General features: G+C 50.9%; 1 protein-coding gene across 1 annotated transcript in view; it reads right to left on the bottom strand.

Moving 5' to 3' along the window:
- Window positions 1-3,880: 3,880 nt before the first annotated feature.
- VANGL1 (VANGL planar cell polarity protein 1) overlaps window positions 3,881-16,423 on the bottom strand; it is a 40,412-nt gene continuing 27,869 nt past the window's right edge. The window contains exons 5-8 of the mRNA XM_081121963.1: window positions 10,724-10,857; window positions 9,114-9,246; window positions 8,754-8,988; window positions 3,881-6,507 (exon numbers count right to left, since the gene is read on the bottom strand). Coding sequence (XP_080978089.1) covers window positions 6,247-6,507; window positions 8,754-8,988; window positions 9,114-9,246; window positions 10,724-10,857 — 763 coding nt within the window. The 3' untranslated portion in view covers window positions 3,881-6,246. The remainder of the gene's footprint in view (window positions 6,508-8,753; window positions 8,989-9,113; window positions 9,247-10,723; window positions 10,858-16,423) is intronic.

Raw genomic sequence — 16,423 nt, 5'->3', positions numbered from 1 at the left:
AGACCTGTCTGGCCCTCTCCCTAGCGTCCTTGCTGAGGAAGCAGCCATCCACAAGGCCGGCCATGTCCCCCCAGCACTGAGCCAGCACCCACCGGTCGGACACTCCACACACATTTGTACTCATAGACGGCGGCTTGGAAATCAAATTTGGTCAATCATGTCATAATTTAGGGGTCCAGAGGAGTTTTCTATTTAATTAAAGCCTACAGTGAATCCATGAGAAAGATAAGGAATTATCGCCAAAGTTTGGATTTTTTTCTTTTTTTAAAAAAAAAAATCAGATGATCAACTTGAAGTGAATATTTCATTATGTCTATAAGTCAGGAAGGCCAGCAAATGAAAAGCAAGTGTTACCTCTTCCCACCTGGCACCTGGAATGGTGATGACGCGTCACTGTCTAAATTCCCCACAACAGGAGTTGAACCAGACTGTGTCCTGCAGGCCAGATGCCTGGGTCCCCTCCCTGATTGACTCCCTGAGCAAGTCTCTGGTCCTCCCAGGGCTTGGAGCCTCATGGGGTTTAAAAACTCCCATCTGATGGGCCCCTTCAGGATGCAAGCTCATGTCCCCACTGGAAAGTTCAGATAAACATAAGCACACATGAAACCAGACCACTGTACATTCAAATATTTTTATCCAAACATTACTTCAGTGCCAAAAGAAATACCAAAGACATTCAAGATAGAAGCCCGGGGGTTGTCACATTTGTCCCAAGGCTTAAATCAGCGTGTTTTTATTCCACCAAGAAAAGGTCGAAACACTGATGTTTTCTAGCTGAGACATATACATTGTAGACTCTTAGCGCAGTATGGGAAGTGACGTTCCAGGTGTCAGGAATCTGTTGTTGTGTTGGGGACACTCACGATGGAGATTTATTTTACAAGTGAAACAAAACAAGTGGGGTTAGCTAAGGAGAAATGGGACAAGGCCCGGTAAAGGGACTCACAGTCCTGAAATCTAATTGTATTCAGTAGTTTTAGATTTCTTATCTACCCTTTGAAACTTGTCCCAGCTCCCGAGGAGTTAGCACGATCTCCCCTTCCCTGTCCTTTACTGAAAGCAAACAGCAGGCGAGAAAAGGGTAGTTTAGGCCCAACCGAGCCAAAAACTCAAAGACACTGGAATAGAGGGAAACAGTGTTTTCAGAGTCCTGTTTTATGTCTGTTCTTTAAAGCTCCTGAGGGAAATTGCGAGAGAAACCAGTGGATGCAAAGAGCTTGCTGAGGACATGATGTCAGGGAGGGAGGCCAGACTCCAGCTGCAAACCTCCCAGGCCAGGCCTGTGGGCAGCGCTTCTCCACCCCAACCAGGGACACGGTGCCGACACAGCACCAGGAAGAGGCTTCTCAGCTCAGGTGGCCAGGCCAGCCCCTGCACACCTCGGGGCACACCTCGGGGCACACCTCGGGGCACACCTCAGGGCACACGGCCCAAGACCAAAGCCCAGGGCGCACACCTGCCCAAGCCAGCAGGTGAGGGAGGGGGAGGGGCAAAAGCAAAGAGTGGCTGCAGGGAACAGCACTTGGGTCTTATATCAGGTGCGGCACTGGCAGGGCTGGTTTTTCTGGGGGCAGGAGGATTCTCCAGTTCTTTTCATTGAAAACCCCAAGGAATCTGCCCTCCCGGAGGAGAAGCCCCCGGTGGGGCCACACCTCCGGGCAAACCCAAAGTGAAGGAGCAAAAGCAATTCTACCTCCGACAAAGCTCCCACCCCAGGTTCTGGTTCAAGGTTAAGTGTCCCCAGGTCCCTCCTCTGCATCCAAAATGTCAAAATCATTTAGATCACCTCGAGGTACAGTGACCGAGGGATTGGAACCAAACACTGGATGCAAACTTCCACTTACTGCCCATGAGACCTTGGGCAGGTCTCTCCCCCTCTGACACCTTTTTCTCACCTGTACACTGAGACAACCCCTACCTAAAAGAATGTGAGGATAGCATGGCTGCCAGGAACAGTCCCCAACACGCAGTGCCTGATAAATACGCTAGGACCCTTCTTTAAACAATTTTTAAAAATATATTTTTATTGATTTCAGGGACAGAGGGAGGGGGAGAGGGAGAGAGAGAAATATCAATAATGAGATTCCTCCATCAGCTGCCTCCTGCACCCCTCCTGCTGGGGATCAAGCCCGCAACCCGGGCCTGTGCCCTGACTGGGAATCGAACCGCGATCTCCTGGATCCTAGGTCGATGCTCAACCACTGAGCCACGCCGGCCAGGCTTCTCTTCCTTCTTTGACCATAATGTCTCATCAAAAACGTGATCTGAAATCTAAGTCTTTTGAGCATCCACTTGGCTAAAGCTCAATACAGTGCCTTCCCTGGGGGTCTAACCAGCTCCATCCGCCACCCACTGTGTACCACTCGGGGACTGTGCTGTGGGCTTAAGAACAGCTCGCATTTTAATGCAATATGACCACAAGGTTGCAGGGCAGTGAATTCACAGTAGTGATTTATTTTTTGTAAAAGGATCCATAAAACACAATGCTACCCAGAAATACTCACATCGCGTTACAATCGCAGGGTCTCTGCGGCAGGGCTCTTTAAATATTGTGTCAATGTTTCTGTGCTGCCTTCAGTGGTCAATCTTATTTTTTGATGATGCTGTTTTGAAGTCATACTGAGAAGCATATATTAAGGCTTCCAGGGTAGTGAAGCTGGAGCAGTAATTATCGTAGAACTCAACCTTTCTCTCCGCTCTCAGGTCAGAGGGGCCTGAACAAGAGTCCATAGGACAGGTGTGTGCCAAAGCCGTTTACTCCTGGGAGAAGCCAGTGTAACGGAAGGAAAGGAGTAAAGGAGGGAAGGGAAAAGTCCCAGCTTTAGAGCAACCTCCCCAACGATGGGTGCAGTTAGGAAATCTCTCAACCATACAGCCTGGGTAGGAACACAGGCACCCTCACACTCATCCACGTGAGCACCAAACAAGTTACCTACGAAGATGCCCGCCTGCCCACCCGCCACAGGTGACACAGATGTGCAGATGCCTAACATACAAGCATGCCGTCCAGCGGGTAGCAGACACCCTGAGAAACACTCATGTGCATGGAAACACAAAACCATCCACGACAGGCGTCGCTGTTCAGGGGGCTGAGCCTCACGCAGCGGGGCCTGGATAGAAGAGAGTAAACCCAAGGCCCGCTCTTGTTTGTCTCGCCGAGTGGCTGGCACGCTCGCTGTCCCGGGCAGGCATGGCTCCCACAGAGCCGTATCTACACACACACACTCAAAGGTCAAGATGAGACGCAAGACTGGGTGCTAGACTCTCACGGACTACGGAGGAGGGGGGGGCACCTCGGCTCCCCAACACACAGTGGCACAGCCACGCCCGCCCCATGGGAAATGAGGTCCACGCTGGGGCAACGAGCTGCAACACCACACCCAACACATACACGCGCACACAAGTACACATGCACCCAGGGGCCATCTGCCCCTTACCACCTGCTGTACAGAATTCGTCCTGTAGATTTGAAAACAAGAGGGAGAACAGGAGATGACAATAGCTGGGCCAAAAGCTGGTCAAGCATTTTCTCTGGGGCTTACTTTATGAACGTGAGCGAAAGCATTACGGACGTGTTTCGACTTAACCGATAATGCGAAGGATGGATGGATGACAAAACCTTAAAATCCCACCCACCCCCGAGAACGCAGACTTTAACATTCAGGTCACAGCGGGTTAAAAATGGTCATTAGCTTCGGAAGGACACACTTAAGGCCAAAAGTTACCTACTGGCCGAAACATCGCCGGGGCGAGAGCAATCTCAGACACGCGCTCCTCACATCTTCTCCTGCTCTTTAGCATTTAACGTCCGCATTTTAGTAACTTTGGTTGAAGGTTATAGAAAAATCTACAAACATTTAAGGCAAATGAACTCCTGTCTCCTCCAATGTGGATGTATCTTTATTAAACTAGCCCCAGGGCACAGGGCACCCCCTTTGAAAAGAATAGCCTGTTTGGTTCCAAGAACTGAAATAAAAACGCATTGTGTCAGCCGGTGGGACACAGCTATCTGAAACCCTAACTGATCACGGGCACTGTTTCCACTGCACCAGTAACTCAAGCTGGTAAGAGTTTGAATGTGCAACGTCTGTGCCCAAAGATTCTGCATTTTATTTAGGTATTCTTTCAAAAAGGACGCCAGTCAGTGTAAAAAAAAAATCGATATTCAATTTAAAACAGAAACTATAACTTCAGAAGGTCTGACATCGTCCTATGGCAAGGCTGAGAAAGGGAGAGAGAGAGAAACGGGTAGAGAGAAAATATGCTCCTTAATTTAAACCGTTCTTCGCCCTGCTGGGGGTGCAGGCACCAAAGCAGCCAATCCAACTGGACCCCTTCTGGGCTGGTAACTGAAGGCAGGGTCGGCAGCCCAGGACTTTAGGATGCTGGCGAGTAGTGTCATTACAAGCTCTATGCAGGGACCTCTGGCAGCCAAAGTCACAGACATTCACCATCTCCCACAATATATTCCTGAGAAAGACACCATCCTAAGGAACGTCCAGCTTGGAGGGCCCACAGGCAAACACTATGAGGAACAGAAGCACCATGGTTACAGGCGTGTGTGTCTCGGCAACGGAACCAGGCAGTTCAACGGCGTGCCTTGGCTCCACGCCACACCAGCCGGCTCGCCTTCCTTCCTTCCCAACACGTCTTCTCTTTGACCTGAAGGCTGTTGATTCAAGAACACTGTTTACTTTTTCAGGTACAGATGTATTACAAATATCCAAAGCCGGTTCTGATTTCAAGAAAGATACACAAATCCCGCCCCACCGGTGGAATGCATGAACCGGCGAGGTGCATGGGGACACACACACACGGAACACCCTGACAGTGTCGCCCTTGACAAAGCGAGGGGATGGTACCCTAAGCACCTAGGAAAAGCAAGAGTGGACACTTTGGAAAGGTTTGTTGTGGATGCGGGAAGGCAGAGGGAGGCTTGGAGGACCTGGGTGTGGCCCCTCCCAGAAGTCCCCTGCTCAGGGCTCTGCCGGGAAGGCTCCCCACCCCCAACCCAGGCCATGGGACAGCCCACTGGACCCAGCTGCATTTAAGAAGCAGATCATGGATGAATCATTCTGGACCCCCGACGGGCTCCCCGCTCTCCTCTCCCTACACTCTGTGGCCATTTCACTCCCTCTCCCTTGACCAAACTCTACAAGCCATGTCCACACCAGGGGCCGACGGCCCTTCTGGGGAGTAGGAGGCAGAGGGCTTGAGTTCGTTACACAGTGACGGTGGTCAGAAATCGGGGGCTGGACAGCAGCAGCTGTCACGGCAGGGGCACTGTCTGGTCTCCCCTGGCAGGCAGCCTGCTATGAAGCTTTGGGGGAACTTGTCTCCCCGGGGACGTTAGAAGCTCCACACTGAAGCTGCCAGTCCCGGTCACAGTGTCAGTCCTCTCTGGTCAGCGGGGAGCAGGGTGGAGGAGTGGCAGGAGGGGACATTCTAGCTGGCTTGCCCTCGCTGTGATCTACCTGGTGGGCGATCCACGCTTCCCTATGCAGACAGCCCGTGGGACCAATGAGGCACATGGGCAGGGTCAGGTCCCGGTCCCAGGCAGCTCTGAAGGCTGTGCTTCCCTGGCCAGGCCTGCCAGCCAGGTGGGGGCTGTGTGTGTGTGTGTGTGTGTGTCGTGCGGAGGGTGGATGGGCGAAGACAGTGCCAATCACAGAGTGAGCAAAGGCTACCTGCTCTGGTCAGTAGGGAAGCGGGGTCAGGAAAGCAGGCAGGTTTTCTCTTTGGAAAAAAATCATCACATCAAATCATTAGTGCACATCTTTTGCTGTGAACTCTCTCTCCAGAACCTAAGGCAACAAAGACCAGCCCCTGGCTCCCGGGGGTGGCATGGAACTGGACATTTACATACACACACATCTGTGGCCATGTGTCTGGCTTCCAGAACCAGAATTACGATGCGTCCCCTGGAAGCCGAGGGAGGGTATGGCGCTGGGTGAGAGGCAGGGACTGAGTTGTAAGGCGAGGTTCCCCGAACCGCCAGCTCCGCTTTGGTTACAGCTGCGCCAGGAATGGCTTCCTGAGACGTCCCATCCACAAGAGTCAGGGGTCCCCAGTCACCGTTTTCCAAGGCGGACATCCCTGCTTCCTTCCAAATAAAGTGCAGACGGTCAAAGGCCGCTGGCCGGTCGCCTGCCAGTCTCAGCCACAAAAACCAACGCGAACGGGGTGGCCCTCGGGTGCACACAGATCTATCGTCTCTCTTTGAATGAAGCCATAAACGTAGGACACTTAAACCGACGTCTCGGACTGTAAGCGGAGGGCAAACTTGTGAGACTTGGGGTCTACGAACTCCTCCGAGAGCACGATGAAGGGAATTTTCTTCACACTGACGACCAGGCTGAAGTCCAAACATCTCAGCACGAACACGAGTCCGTCCCGCAGCCCGCTGGTCACGGCCTCGTCGCTCACGAGCCTCCACTGCGTGGACAGCCAGCGCTCCCTGTCATACTGCAGCGTGGGGCCCGCGCTGAGGTAACGCTCTAGAAAAGCCTGGAACAGAGGAGAAAGGCTGTCAGCGGAGGGACACAGCACCGGGGGGGCACCAGCCCGTCCGGGGGTACAGCCCACTGCACAGGCCCCGGCCTGCACCTGTCTGGTACAAAACACGCTTCTAACGTCAAAACAGCTCCGTGAGTCACGAGAAAAGGAAACGACTCTACAAGCAGAGAAAGAAAGTTAACAAGATAATTTATAGAGTAATAAATGGAGCATTAAGCTGGGAAAGACATTCCATCACATTAATGGTGAAAGCAATACAAATTCAAAGAGTAAAAATTACTTTTTGCTTCCCTTAGATGGGCGGTGATTGAAAAGAATGGTAACACCCAAGGCTGTCGAGCGTGTGAGGGAAATAAACAGACGCTTCGCATCCCGGAGGCGAAGTCTAAAGCTGCCACACCCCTTGCAAGGACAACCTGGCAGGTCCACGCCTGGGATCCAGCTGTTCCTCCGCCAGAAATGCATCCCTCGGAAACACCAGCGCAAATGCACAAAAACGTACGTCAAAGAGGGAGTCAAGCCAGCACTGTTCAGACCAGGGGTTGGCAAACTTTCCTCTGAATGTAAATATTCTCGGCTTCGCAGGCCACATTCTGTCACAGCGACTCGGCCCAGCCGTGTGGAAGGCGTGTAAATAGAAGGGCGTGGCTGCGTTCCAATCATACTGATTCAGAGACGGCCAACCCGGGTTTAGACTCACAAAAGAGCTTCATCCAAAAGTGTAGCAATAGGTAACCAGTTAAACAAATCCCAGGGTTCAGTGGAATGAGGCACAGCTATTAAAGAGAGTGAGTTCAATGTATGTGACGGAGATCTGAAGTCCTGATGTGGGAAGATGGCCCAGGGAGCTTTAAGTGAAGGAAGCAGGTTTCCAAACCATATATATATATCCCAAACCACTTGCCCCCCATTTCTGTTTACACACACACACACACACACACACACACACAGGCACCCCCCCCCCCCCCCCCCCAGTTTCTTATCAGGAAGAACTGCTGGGGTAGGGAAATGAAACTTTGCTTTGTACTTTATACTATTCTCTAATGTCTGGACTTTTATACGAAGACTATGATTTTTAATTCATTTTTTAAATGAAAAAGAAAGTAGCTGGGAAACTACCACATCCTGAGAAAAGGGAAAGAACAGCTTCTGCTGGTGGCACAGGCTCTCGGTCCGCACATGCACACACACTGTGATCATTCACAGCCACGGTGTTCATACCTTTTTTCACTCTGCAAAAGGCAGAATGAAACGTAATTGTGCCGAGTGTTTTTTCCAGGCGAGTCAAAGAATACGGAAGCCTTATGGGTGTTTTTTTTTACTGAATATTTCTGGATTGCTTTCCTGGGGGCCATTACTGGTTAGTGACAATGTAACCAGCAGTAGTACATGTATGTACAGGACAATGTGGGAACACAGGCCCTCACACTAAAAACAACAGCTCCCAAGTGTTCCATGTGTGCTCTATGCCAAGATCAATTCTCACACAACAACCCCATCAGGCAGATCCTATACATTTCCGTTTCATAAAAGAGGAAACCAGTGTAGAGTAACTTATGCGAAGTCACAAACCAACAAAGCGCTGGAGCCAGGATCTGAACCCACTTCTGTCTGAAGAGAGGTCATTTGCTAAAGCCTGACTCTATTTTGTCTCCCTGGGAACCTCCCTCTATTAGCTGTTTCTAGTAATAGCCCTAAAAGTGTGCTCAGGTCATCATCTAAAAGACTATTCAGTAACACCAATTCCACAACATCCAAAACGCTGCATTATTTCTACCTCTAATCATAATAACCATTTACTGAGTCCTTACCATATAACAGGCACTGGTCTAAGCTCGTCACATGAATGAACTCCTTTACTTCTCACCACAACCCAGTGAAGTGAATATTAGTATTATCCCCCATTGACAGATTAGGAAACTGAGGCACAGCGCCATTAAGCTGTTGGCCCAAAGTGTCGCAGCTGGTTGGTGGAGGAGCCAGGTCGGAAGGAGTCAACGTGGCTCCAGAACCCACCGAGGACCCCTCAGCACCACCCCGACTGTCTCTACCTGCAGGTCTTTCCTCAGCTTGAATCTGGGGGCCTTCCAAGGCACATCGGAAAACCAAATGCGCCCAAATACTAGAAAGTAAGGGAGAATAACCCATTCTTATCAGTTGGTGCTTCAAAGGAGCCTCTGATTCGGTCCCTCCCGGTGCCGCCCCGCAATGGGACCTGGAGGCTGGGGACGGCGCACCTTCGGGGTCATGCTGTTGGTGATGCAGAAGGCCAGGTGCTGCAGGATGCTCTCCATGCTGTGGTAGTGCTGCTGACGCGTGGTGCGCAGGTACTTCTGCAGGGCCCGGGCCATGGACGGGAAGATGGCCTGGGCGGCCTCCCGGGGGTCCATCACCTCCCCCGGGGCCTTCTGCTGCTCCTCGGCCTGGAGGCGCTGGATGTGAATGAAGGCCTCCTCCACCGCGACCACCAGCCTGGGGACAACGGAAGCGAGACCTCAGGATGGGCTCTGAGGACAGAGTCACTGGGACCCGCACACCTGCCGCGTCCCGGCTGCCACCAGCTCCCCTGAGGCCCGCATCCTTCGCTGTCCGTGTACCTTGCCCTCCGCTTCTTCACCCGCCGCTCGTGTTCGGCCTCCTCATAATACAGCTCGTTATGGCTCGAGTCCCTGCGCCGGGCGGCCGCAGCGATCATGGCCCGGGACTGGCCAGTGGCATTGTTACTGGGACCTTTGGGGAAAGGACGGCGGAGGAAAAATGAAGAGAGGTCATTTGCTAAAGTTTTAACCCCACGGGGCTGTGAAATGGAGCAGAAGACCAGTGCTGCGGTCCGTGAGGACGGTCCACCCACTCCCTGGGAAGAGCAGACACAAAGCCCCAAAGTGACTTCCCACGAGGGTGAACGGCACCCCTGTTTCTCATTCAATATGCTCACGAGAGGAAGGAAACCTCCCTGAAGCCCAGTGTGACCAGTGCAAATAGCGAGAGAACTCAGGAGGAGATGAAGAATGTGCGACAATTCAAACGATGGCTGAAAGGAACGCGGTGCGAAGATGTTACCTACCTACCACTCGTCACACTGCAGCGGTTACAGAGGGCAGGGGAACAGTCCAGCAGCGAGACAGCCAGAGACGGACGGGAGAACAGGGGCAGGGGAAAGCAAAGTCCAGGGACACAGGGACACTGACCACACAGGAACACAGCCCTGCTGGAACGTCACGGCAGCCTCGACTTTTACAGAAAACACCGCAATGTTCGAGGACCTGCAAAATGGCCTGTTTGCTCATAAGGACTTAGAGGTCCCAGTCTCGTTCCCCTGACCACTGACCACCCTGACTTTTCAGAAGACGAGGCGGATCTCATGCTCTCTCATGTTTCACCTACTCGGTTAATGACCTGGTTTTCCTAGTGGGAATTTTCGCTGTTTTCAGGTCATGGGAGAAATTCACCAGTCCTTTAGGATTCATGAGAGAGTGCACATCTCATTAGCCAAAAATAATAATAAAATAAAAATTAGAATGCGGAAGATATTACGTCACCACCCAAACTGACACCGTCTATAAATCACTTGACTTGCTAACAACATGATCCTCTTGTAGGGTTTGCAAAGCTCTTGCCCTGACCCATGTGGCCCAGCAAGAAATGCCGCCGTGTCCTGTTTCTCGCACTTGACCATCTGATAGCCTGAAAGAGCTCTGATGTCCCCGGCCTGGCCTCTGGCTCTTCGCCACCCACTCGACTCCAGCTTCGAGCCAGGATTGAGAAATGCTCGTAAGTATCTCACCAGATGCCTGAATACTGACAGTTATACAGTCCTAACGGGTCTGGGTGGCTGAGTCCTTGCTTTGGGTACTTCATCTACATTCTGAAAAGCAACTGTTTCCTAATAGCTTTTAATATAAGATGTTCCCAGCAGGAGGCAGGAAACACACACACACATCACTATTGTTTTCAATCATAAAATCTCAAAATGAACAAACCTCCCACAGATGTAGACCATAAATCAACATTCCTCTGGAAATATGTTTGAGAGAGAGACAGAGAGAAAGAGAGAGAGAGAGAGAGACAGAAATTGTTCTGAAATAAGAATGAACCATAAAGACAAACACAAAGAAGAGGGAGAACCAGATGGGCCATGAAGTTGAAGCTAAATAGTTGCCCCGACTGCCCCCTGCACCCACCACAGACACCGTTTCAAGGCACATACCATCTACGTTGTAGACTTTCAGCCCCGCCATGTGCTTGGCTGCTCGGAATTTGGAGGCTGTCAGGAGGTTGGGGTTATAGATGGTGAAATCTTTATAGTAATTTTCCAGAACCACCAATGCTGCTTGCTGGATACTGAAAATAAAGGGGAGGGGGCAAGATTAATGCAAAGCTTCTTCACCGAATGAGCACGGCCTCTTTGAAGGCGGGTAAAATACCAGAGTGCCAAGGAAAACCGCACACAGAAGGCTCCTGGGTTTCACCACCTTCTTCTTAGTTAAAGAGGAAACTAAGTCCTATCATCAAGTGGCGTCTGTACCCCCTCCAGGCTATGTCATATCCCATCTATCCAAGAGCTGAGAAAGGAATGAGTTATAACTTAAGATTTGTTTAGGACACACAGAACTGCCCTATTTTACCCAGTTCACAAAAGACAAAACTGAGGACCCCAAAATAGTCAGGACACTTACAGATGGCTGCAGAGCTAACAAGTGGAAGAGCACAGCATGGCTCCAGGTTTCCCAGGTCCTTGTGCAGTGTCCCCCCCCCCATGCCTCATGGCCCTGGTGTAAGGAACACTGGGTTTTGTACTCCATAGATCAGAGCGACACCCACACAGGGCAGAGTGCACTTGAGAGCTGCTGCAGATGTGAGTTAACCCTGATTCCCCCTCTTCCTCCCACCCATCCCATCTACCCCAGGCCAGCGAGATCGCTCCAATGTCCCTCGGTCTGTAACTGATCACCTGCCTGGCCCCTGGGAGAACAGGGCAGGAGCAGAGCAGAGGTAATGCCCACAGGTAATTACAAGGGTGGTGAGGGAGGCGCCCATACTCAATACTGGCAACGAAAGAACACGCTCTTGGTCTCAGATGCAGGGCGGGTTTTACATACCTCACATCCTTTGACCCCTATAATCACTCAAGGAAAGAAAATTGAAGTTCAAAAATCTATGACCTGCTCAACAGCATGCATTTCCCAAGCAGAAGGGCTGGGACTACAATCTGCATTTACCAACCTCCAGCTTTGCTCCTCTGCACATGTGGCCTCTGTGGGACAGTGTATGCACTGGCACCAACCACCGTCTTAAACTCCAGTTATTTGTATCTCGCCCTTTATATTTTCCTTCCTGGGTCCCTTCGAAGTAGACGAGCTCAGAAGGATTATCTAGAATTAGCCGGGGTGCCAGGACGGGCTGCCTTTGACGCTGGGTGCCACGCTGTGCTCCACGGCTCTCCGAGTGGCTCAGGGATCTTCACTTGATACCAAGACAGTGCTGTCCCTACCCTGGGACACAGTCAGCTGGATACTCTGCCAACCTGCCCTTCAGCTCCTCTTGGGACTCTGCCTCAGAGTTTAAGACAGAACCTAAAAATGATCTAGAAGTCAGTCGGCTAACCTCCCTGAGAGCAGAGTCTTGGCAAAGCTTTCTTACTTACACCCCACCAGTGCCTCAATCCATGATGTGCATTTTGCTAGTATTTAGTATCCACCTCGACATACACACTCTGGTGAGACCAACCTTGTATAATGGCAGTTTGGGCTGCTAAGAGCAAATCCACATTTTGAAAGCCCTAGTGGTGCAGTTCCTTAGCTGCTCACTCATCACTGCCGTATTTAAGCGCCTACATCGGCCGAGCCCTGGGAATGCAAAGATAAGACAGAAGGAGCCTCTCCTTAACCCAGCGTTCAGGGAGCAGAAGTTGTGACAAGAGCAATACTTGGGGACACAGATGAGCACAGAGGAACGCTGACCGCGGGACTGGGTGGTACAAGGGCAGCTCCCCTAGGAGGTGAGTGGCCCTTGAGTTGAGGTTTGGGTGTCACACATTTTGTGCAGAAGTCCTCTGGTGCCGGAGCCTTGCCCGGTGAGTCTCCTCCTTGCCTGTCTGTCTCTGGTCTGTCACCTCCCACTCCATCCAGAGGTTGAGCAACCTCTCCTTGTCATGGTCCACACGCAAACACTCCCTTTCCTGAACCAGTGTTGCCTCCGGGCCCCCTGCACTGATTTGCTGGGGCCCCTGGGCTGGTGAACACATTGGGGATATGGCCCCACCTAACCTCATAGCAAGGAGCACTCTCCCAAGAGAGAGGCCTCTGAGCTCAATTAATACCACGTTCCATACACTCTCCTACGTCACCAGGGAACTGCCCTTTCACAGACCACAGATATTTGTGGAAAATACATAAAAACACCAGTAATGGGATCTCGGGTACGCCTATGAAAAGACAACATGGACAAGAAAATATTCAGGATCAAAAGAAGCTCCTGTTGTAGCCAATGGAAAAGTAACCCCCTCAACTCTGCTTGGTCCAGGCCGGGCCAAACTTGAACTCATGAGAAAGACAGGGCAGGAATGGACCGGCACCAGGGCTCAGGGAATTTAACAGCCGCTTCCAAATCTGAAGCTCCCTGTCGCCCATGCTGCCTTACTGGCCTATTTTCTCTTCAGGACAAAGAGGGTGGCCTGTGAAATGCTGAGGCCTTTTGTGTCTAATCAACCACAAAAACATGTCCAGTGTCATTGACAACTGTTATACAATTGCCATGGCAACGGGGACGAGGGGCTCGCCCGTGTGCTACATTTCTTCAATAGGCTTGGACAGAAGCACCTCTCAAGACAGTTCACGTTTTAGTTCATAAAAATCTCAAAGGCATGTTTTTGAAAGATAAAAACCTGAAAAATAAAAACAAAAGCAAATGAATGCCTCCCCCATGCTCTGCATATCTGCTGGGGGAGGTTTGCACCGTGCCAACGGCTCTGGCTTTGGCCCTAGACAACGTCACACTTGGCTCTTTCAGTTATTCTTTGACCTTGAACAAATTAACTCATTTTCCAAACCTCAGGTTCTTCATCCGCAGGCTAGTTAACACATTATAGAAAACGTTGCTATAACATAAGTGGGCTCCTTGCTACTCGACTGTATAAAAACCATCGCTGCAAGGTCACTGCAATGACTGCAGCAGTCTAGTCAGAGAGTCTAGTAACAAAATGCAAGATGCAAATATACCAGGTTCTGGCCAAGGCCTGGTGTCACCTGTGGCGCTTATCTCCTGAGCTTAAATATCAATGAGACGCCTGGCTGGGGTGGCTCAGTTGGTTGGGTGTCGTCTAGTGCAGTGAGAGGTCTTCGGTTCAATTCCAGGTCAGGGCACGTGCCTGGGTGACAGGCTCGGTCCCCAGCAGGGGTCATGCAAGAGGCAGCCGATTGATGCTGTGCTCTCACATCAATGTTTCTCTCTCTCCCCCTCTCCCTTCTGCTCTCTCTAAAAGTCAATTAAAAATCTTTTAAAAAAGCATGTCCTTGGGTGAGGATTTAAAAAAATAAAAACATATATCAATATATTAATGGAGATAATTCCAAATTGGATGACTTTCCCAGACTTCAAAGGTGGTGGGCATTTAGGCCAGAAAAAAATACTAGAAACTCACTCTCCAATTTCCTGCCTCCCAAGGAGGAGTTGCCTGCCTGGAGTAGGTCTGTTTTAAAGATTAAATGAGATAATATATTTTAAAGTGCCTGGCCCAAAGCAAATGGCTCATAAATGGTAGCACCGAGAGCTTACATGTCCAAGTATGTTGGGGAGGCCAATTCGTCCCTTGTGTGTGGCTGTCCCGCTCTCCCCATCAAGGACCCGCCACGAGGGAACCATCATAGGACATGAGCCAGGATGGGCCCTCTGCATAGTTTCCCTTAGGAACTTAGACCATAAAGTTATGCTACTCTGTTTTTCTAGGCAGTATTTCCTGCTATCACTCAGCCCCCTGCAAACCAAGCCCAGCTAAAGGGAAGCATCCATGGTACAAAGTAGAAAAGGCATTCAGGCCCAGATTCCAGGGCTGATCCTGCAGCTCTGTGACCCTGCATAAGTCATCTCCCCTCTTTTGGCCTGTGATGCAAACACCAACTATTCCATGTGGCTGTGGAGAAGAGCAAGTGGAACGGGGCCAGTGAAAGCATTTGTAAACTAGGAAGAATTATATACAAATCTAAAATATCACATTACTCAGTATGAGCGCTTTGCAGCAGGTGGCTAGAATATTCACGCAGCCTCTGGGCATAAAAGCATGACCCAATCTCCACTTACTCTGAATCACAAAATTGTACTCTACACAAAATGAAGAGAATCTTCATGTTCACCCAAGCAGAGACACAGAATCGAAGAAATCACAGCCCATCTAGTTCAAATGCCCAATTCATGCACCAATTCTTTTTACAACACCCCCGGTAGCATCCAGCTTCTCTCTGCCTGAAAAGAAAATTCACTCTTGTGTGGTACTGAAATGCCTTCAAGTTCCACCCACTGCTTCCTTCTGGCCCAAGCCCCTCTTTCTGGTGACAGCTTATTAAATCCTTGAGGAAAACAAGAATTTGTATTGCCCCCCCTTTTAACTCTTATTTTGCAGATAAGGGGACTGAGGCCTGGAAAAGCATGTGTGCACATGCATATACACACAGCTGTCCATTTCCTACTCATTCACTTCCCCCTGGATTTGATCATGGCTTCTGCTATTAAACAAATACATGCTATCAAAGCCAGAAATATTAAGGCTTCAGAGCTCATCCAGTCCAAGACCCTTAAACTTTATAGTATTTAACTTCCTCTAGAACAGGGGGAAAGGCCGTCCCTAACTGAGGAGGGGAGCTCGTTTAGATTTAAGCCACATCTTTGCAAATATTAGTTTGCTTCTTCCACGCAAATGCCCCACGCAAGCACCAGCCACCACTGTTCTGGTCCCCGAGGTGTGGGCTGACAGGAAAGCACTAAAGAAAGCGCTCTGGTTACAGAGCCAACTCTGCGAAGGCCTCCCTGCAGGTTAAATACTCACCATCCCACAAGCCAACTAAGGTTGCTGACATTCACAAAAACCCTAATAACCAGCCTCCCCAACTCCGTTCACAGGCAAGTATGAATTATGAGCACCCGCCGAGTGCCAAACACTGGGATACGGGTGTGAACAAGACCTCAGGGGCTTCCGCTCCCGTCCGCGGTGACCACAATCAGGTGGCTCAGGGGCTGTGATGGGATGTGCGACTGGGCTGGATGTGGGGCCGCAGGTGAAAACCCACAGAGGCGGCAAAGCTTAGTTTCTTAAAAGATGAATGACGGTCACACCACGTGGACAGCGGCTGGAAAGCTCACTCCAGGCGGGGAAGCGGTGTGGCAGACACAGGGCGTGAAACAACCCTCCCACACGGGACAGGGAGGGGACGAGGGTCTCAGTGCTGAGTCACAGAACAGCCCTGAGAAATCGGTTGGGGCGGGCTGAGTACTGTCTCCCCAAATCCAGGTCCACGCAGCACCTCAGGATGTGGCCCTGGGGGTCTTTGCAGAAGTAACAACCGTAAGATAAGGTCACACTGTTGTCCTGTAAGAAGGGCACATGGAGAAGGCCGCGAGACAGTGGAGATGGAAGTGATGCCGCTACGAGCCCAGGACTGGCCAGAGGCGGGGAGGGAAGGAAGGAAACTTAGAGGGAGCACGGCCCCGTCAACACCTCGGTTTCACACTCCTAGCCTCCAAAACTGAGAATTTAAGCCACCTGTTTGTGGTCCTTGGCCACAGCAGCGTTAGAAAACGAACATTTGTATTTAGGGCAAGGCGATGGAGGCAGGTGAAGAGCAAGGGAGGCTAAGACGAATGGGGTGAGGTGGGAGGGGTGGGACGAGGTGGGGGGGTGAGTAGGGGACAGGTGAGC

Source organism: Miniopterus schreibersii (genome assembly GCF_964146895.1).
Source record: "Miniopterus schreibersii genome assembly, chromosome: 19".
NCBI lineage: Eukaryota > Metazoa > Chordata > Mammalia > Chiroptera > Miniopteridae > Miniopterus > Miniopterus schreibersii.
The sequence above is the reverse complement of the archived record's forward strand: the minus strand, read 5'-3'. Positions and strand labels throughout refer to the sequence as shown.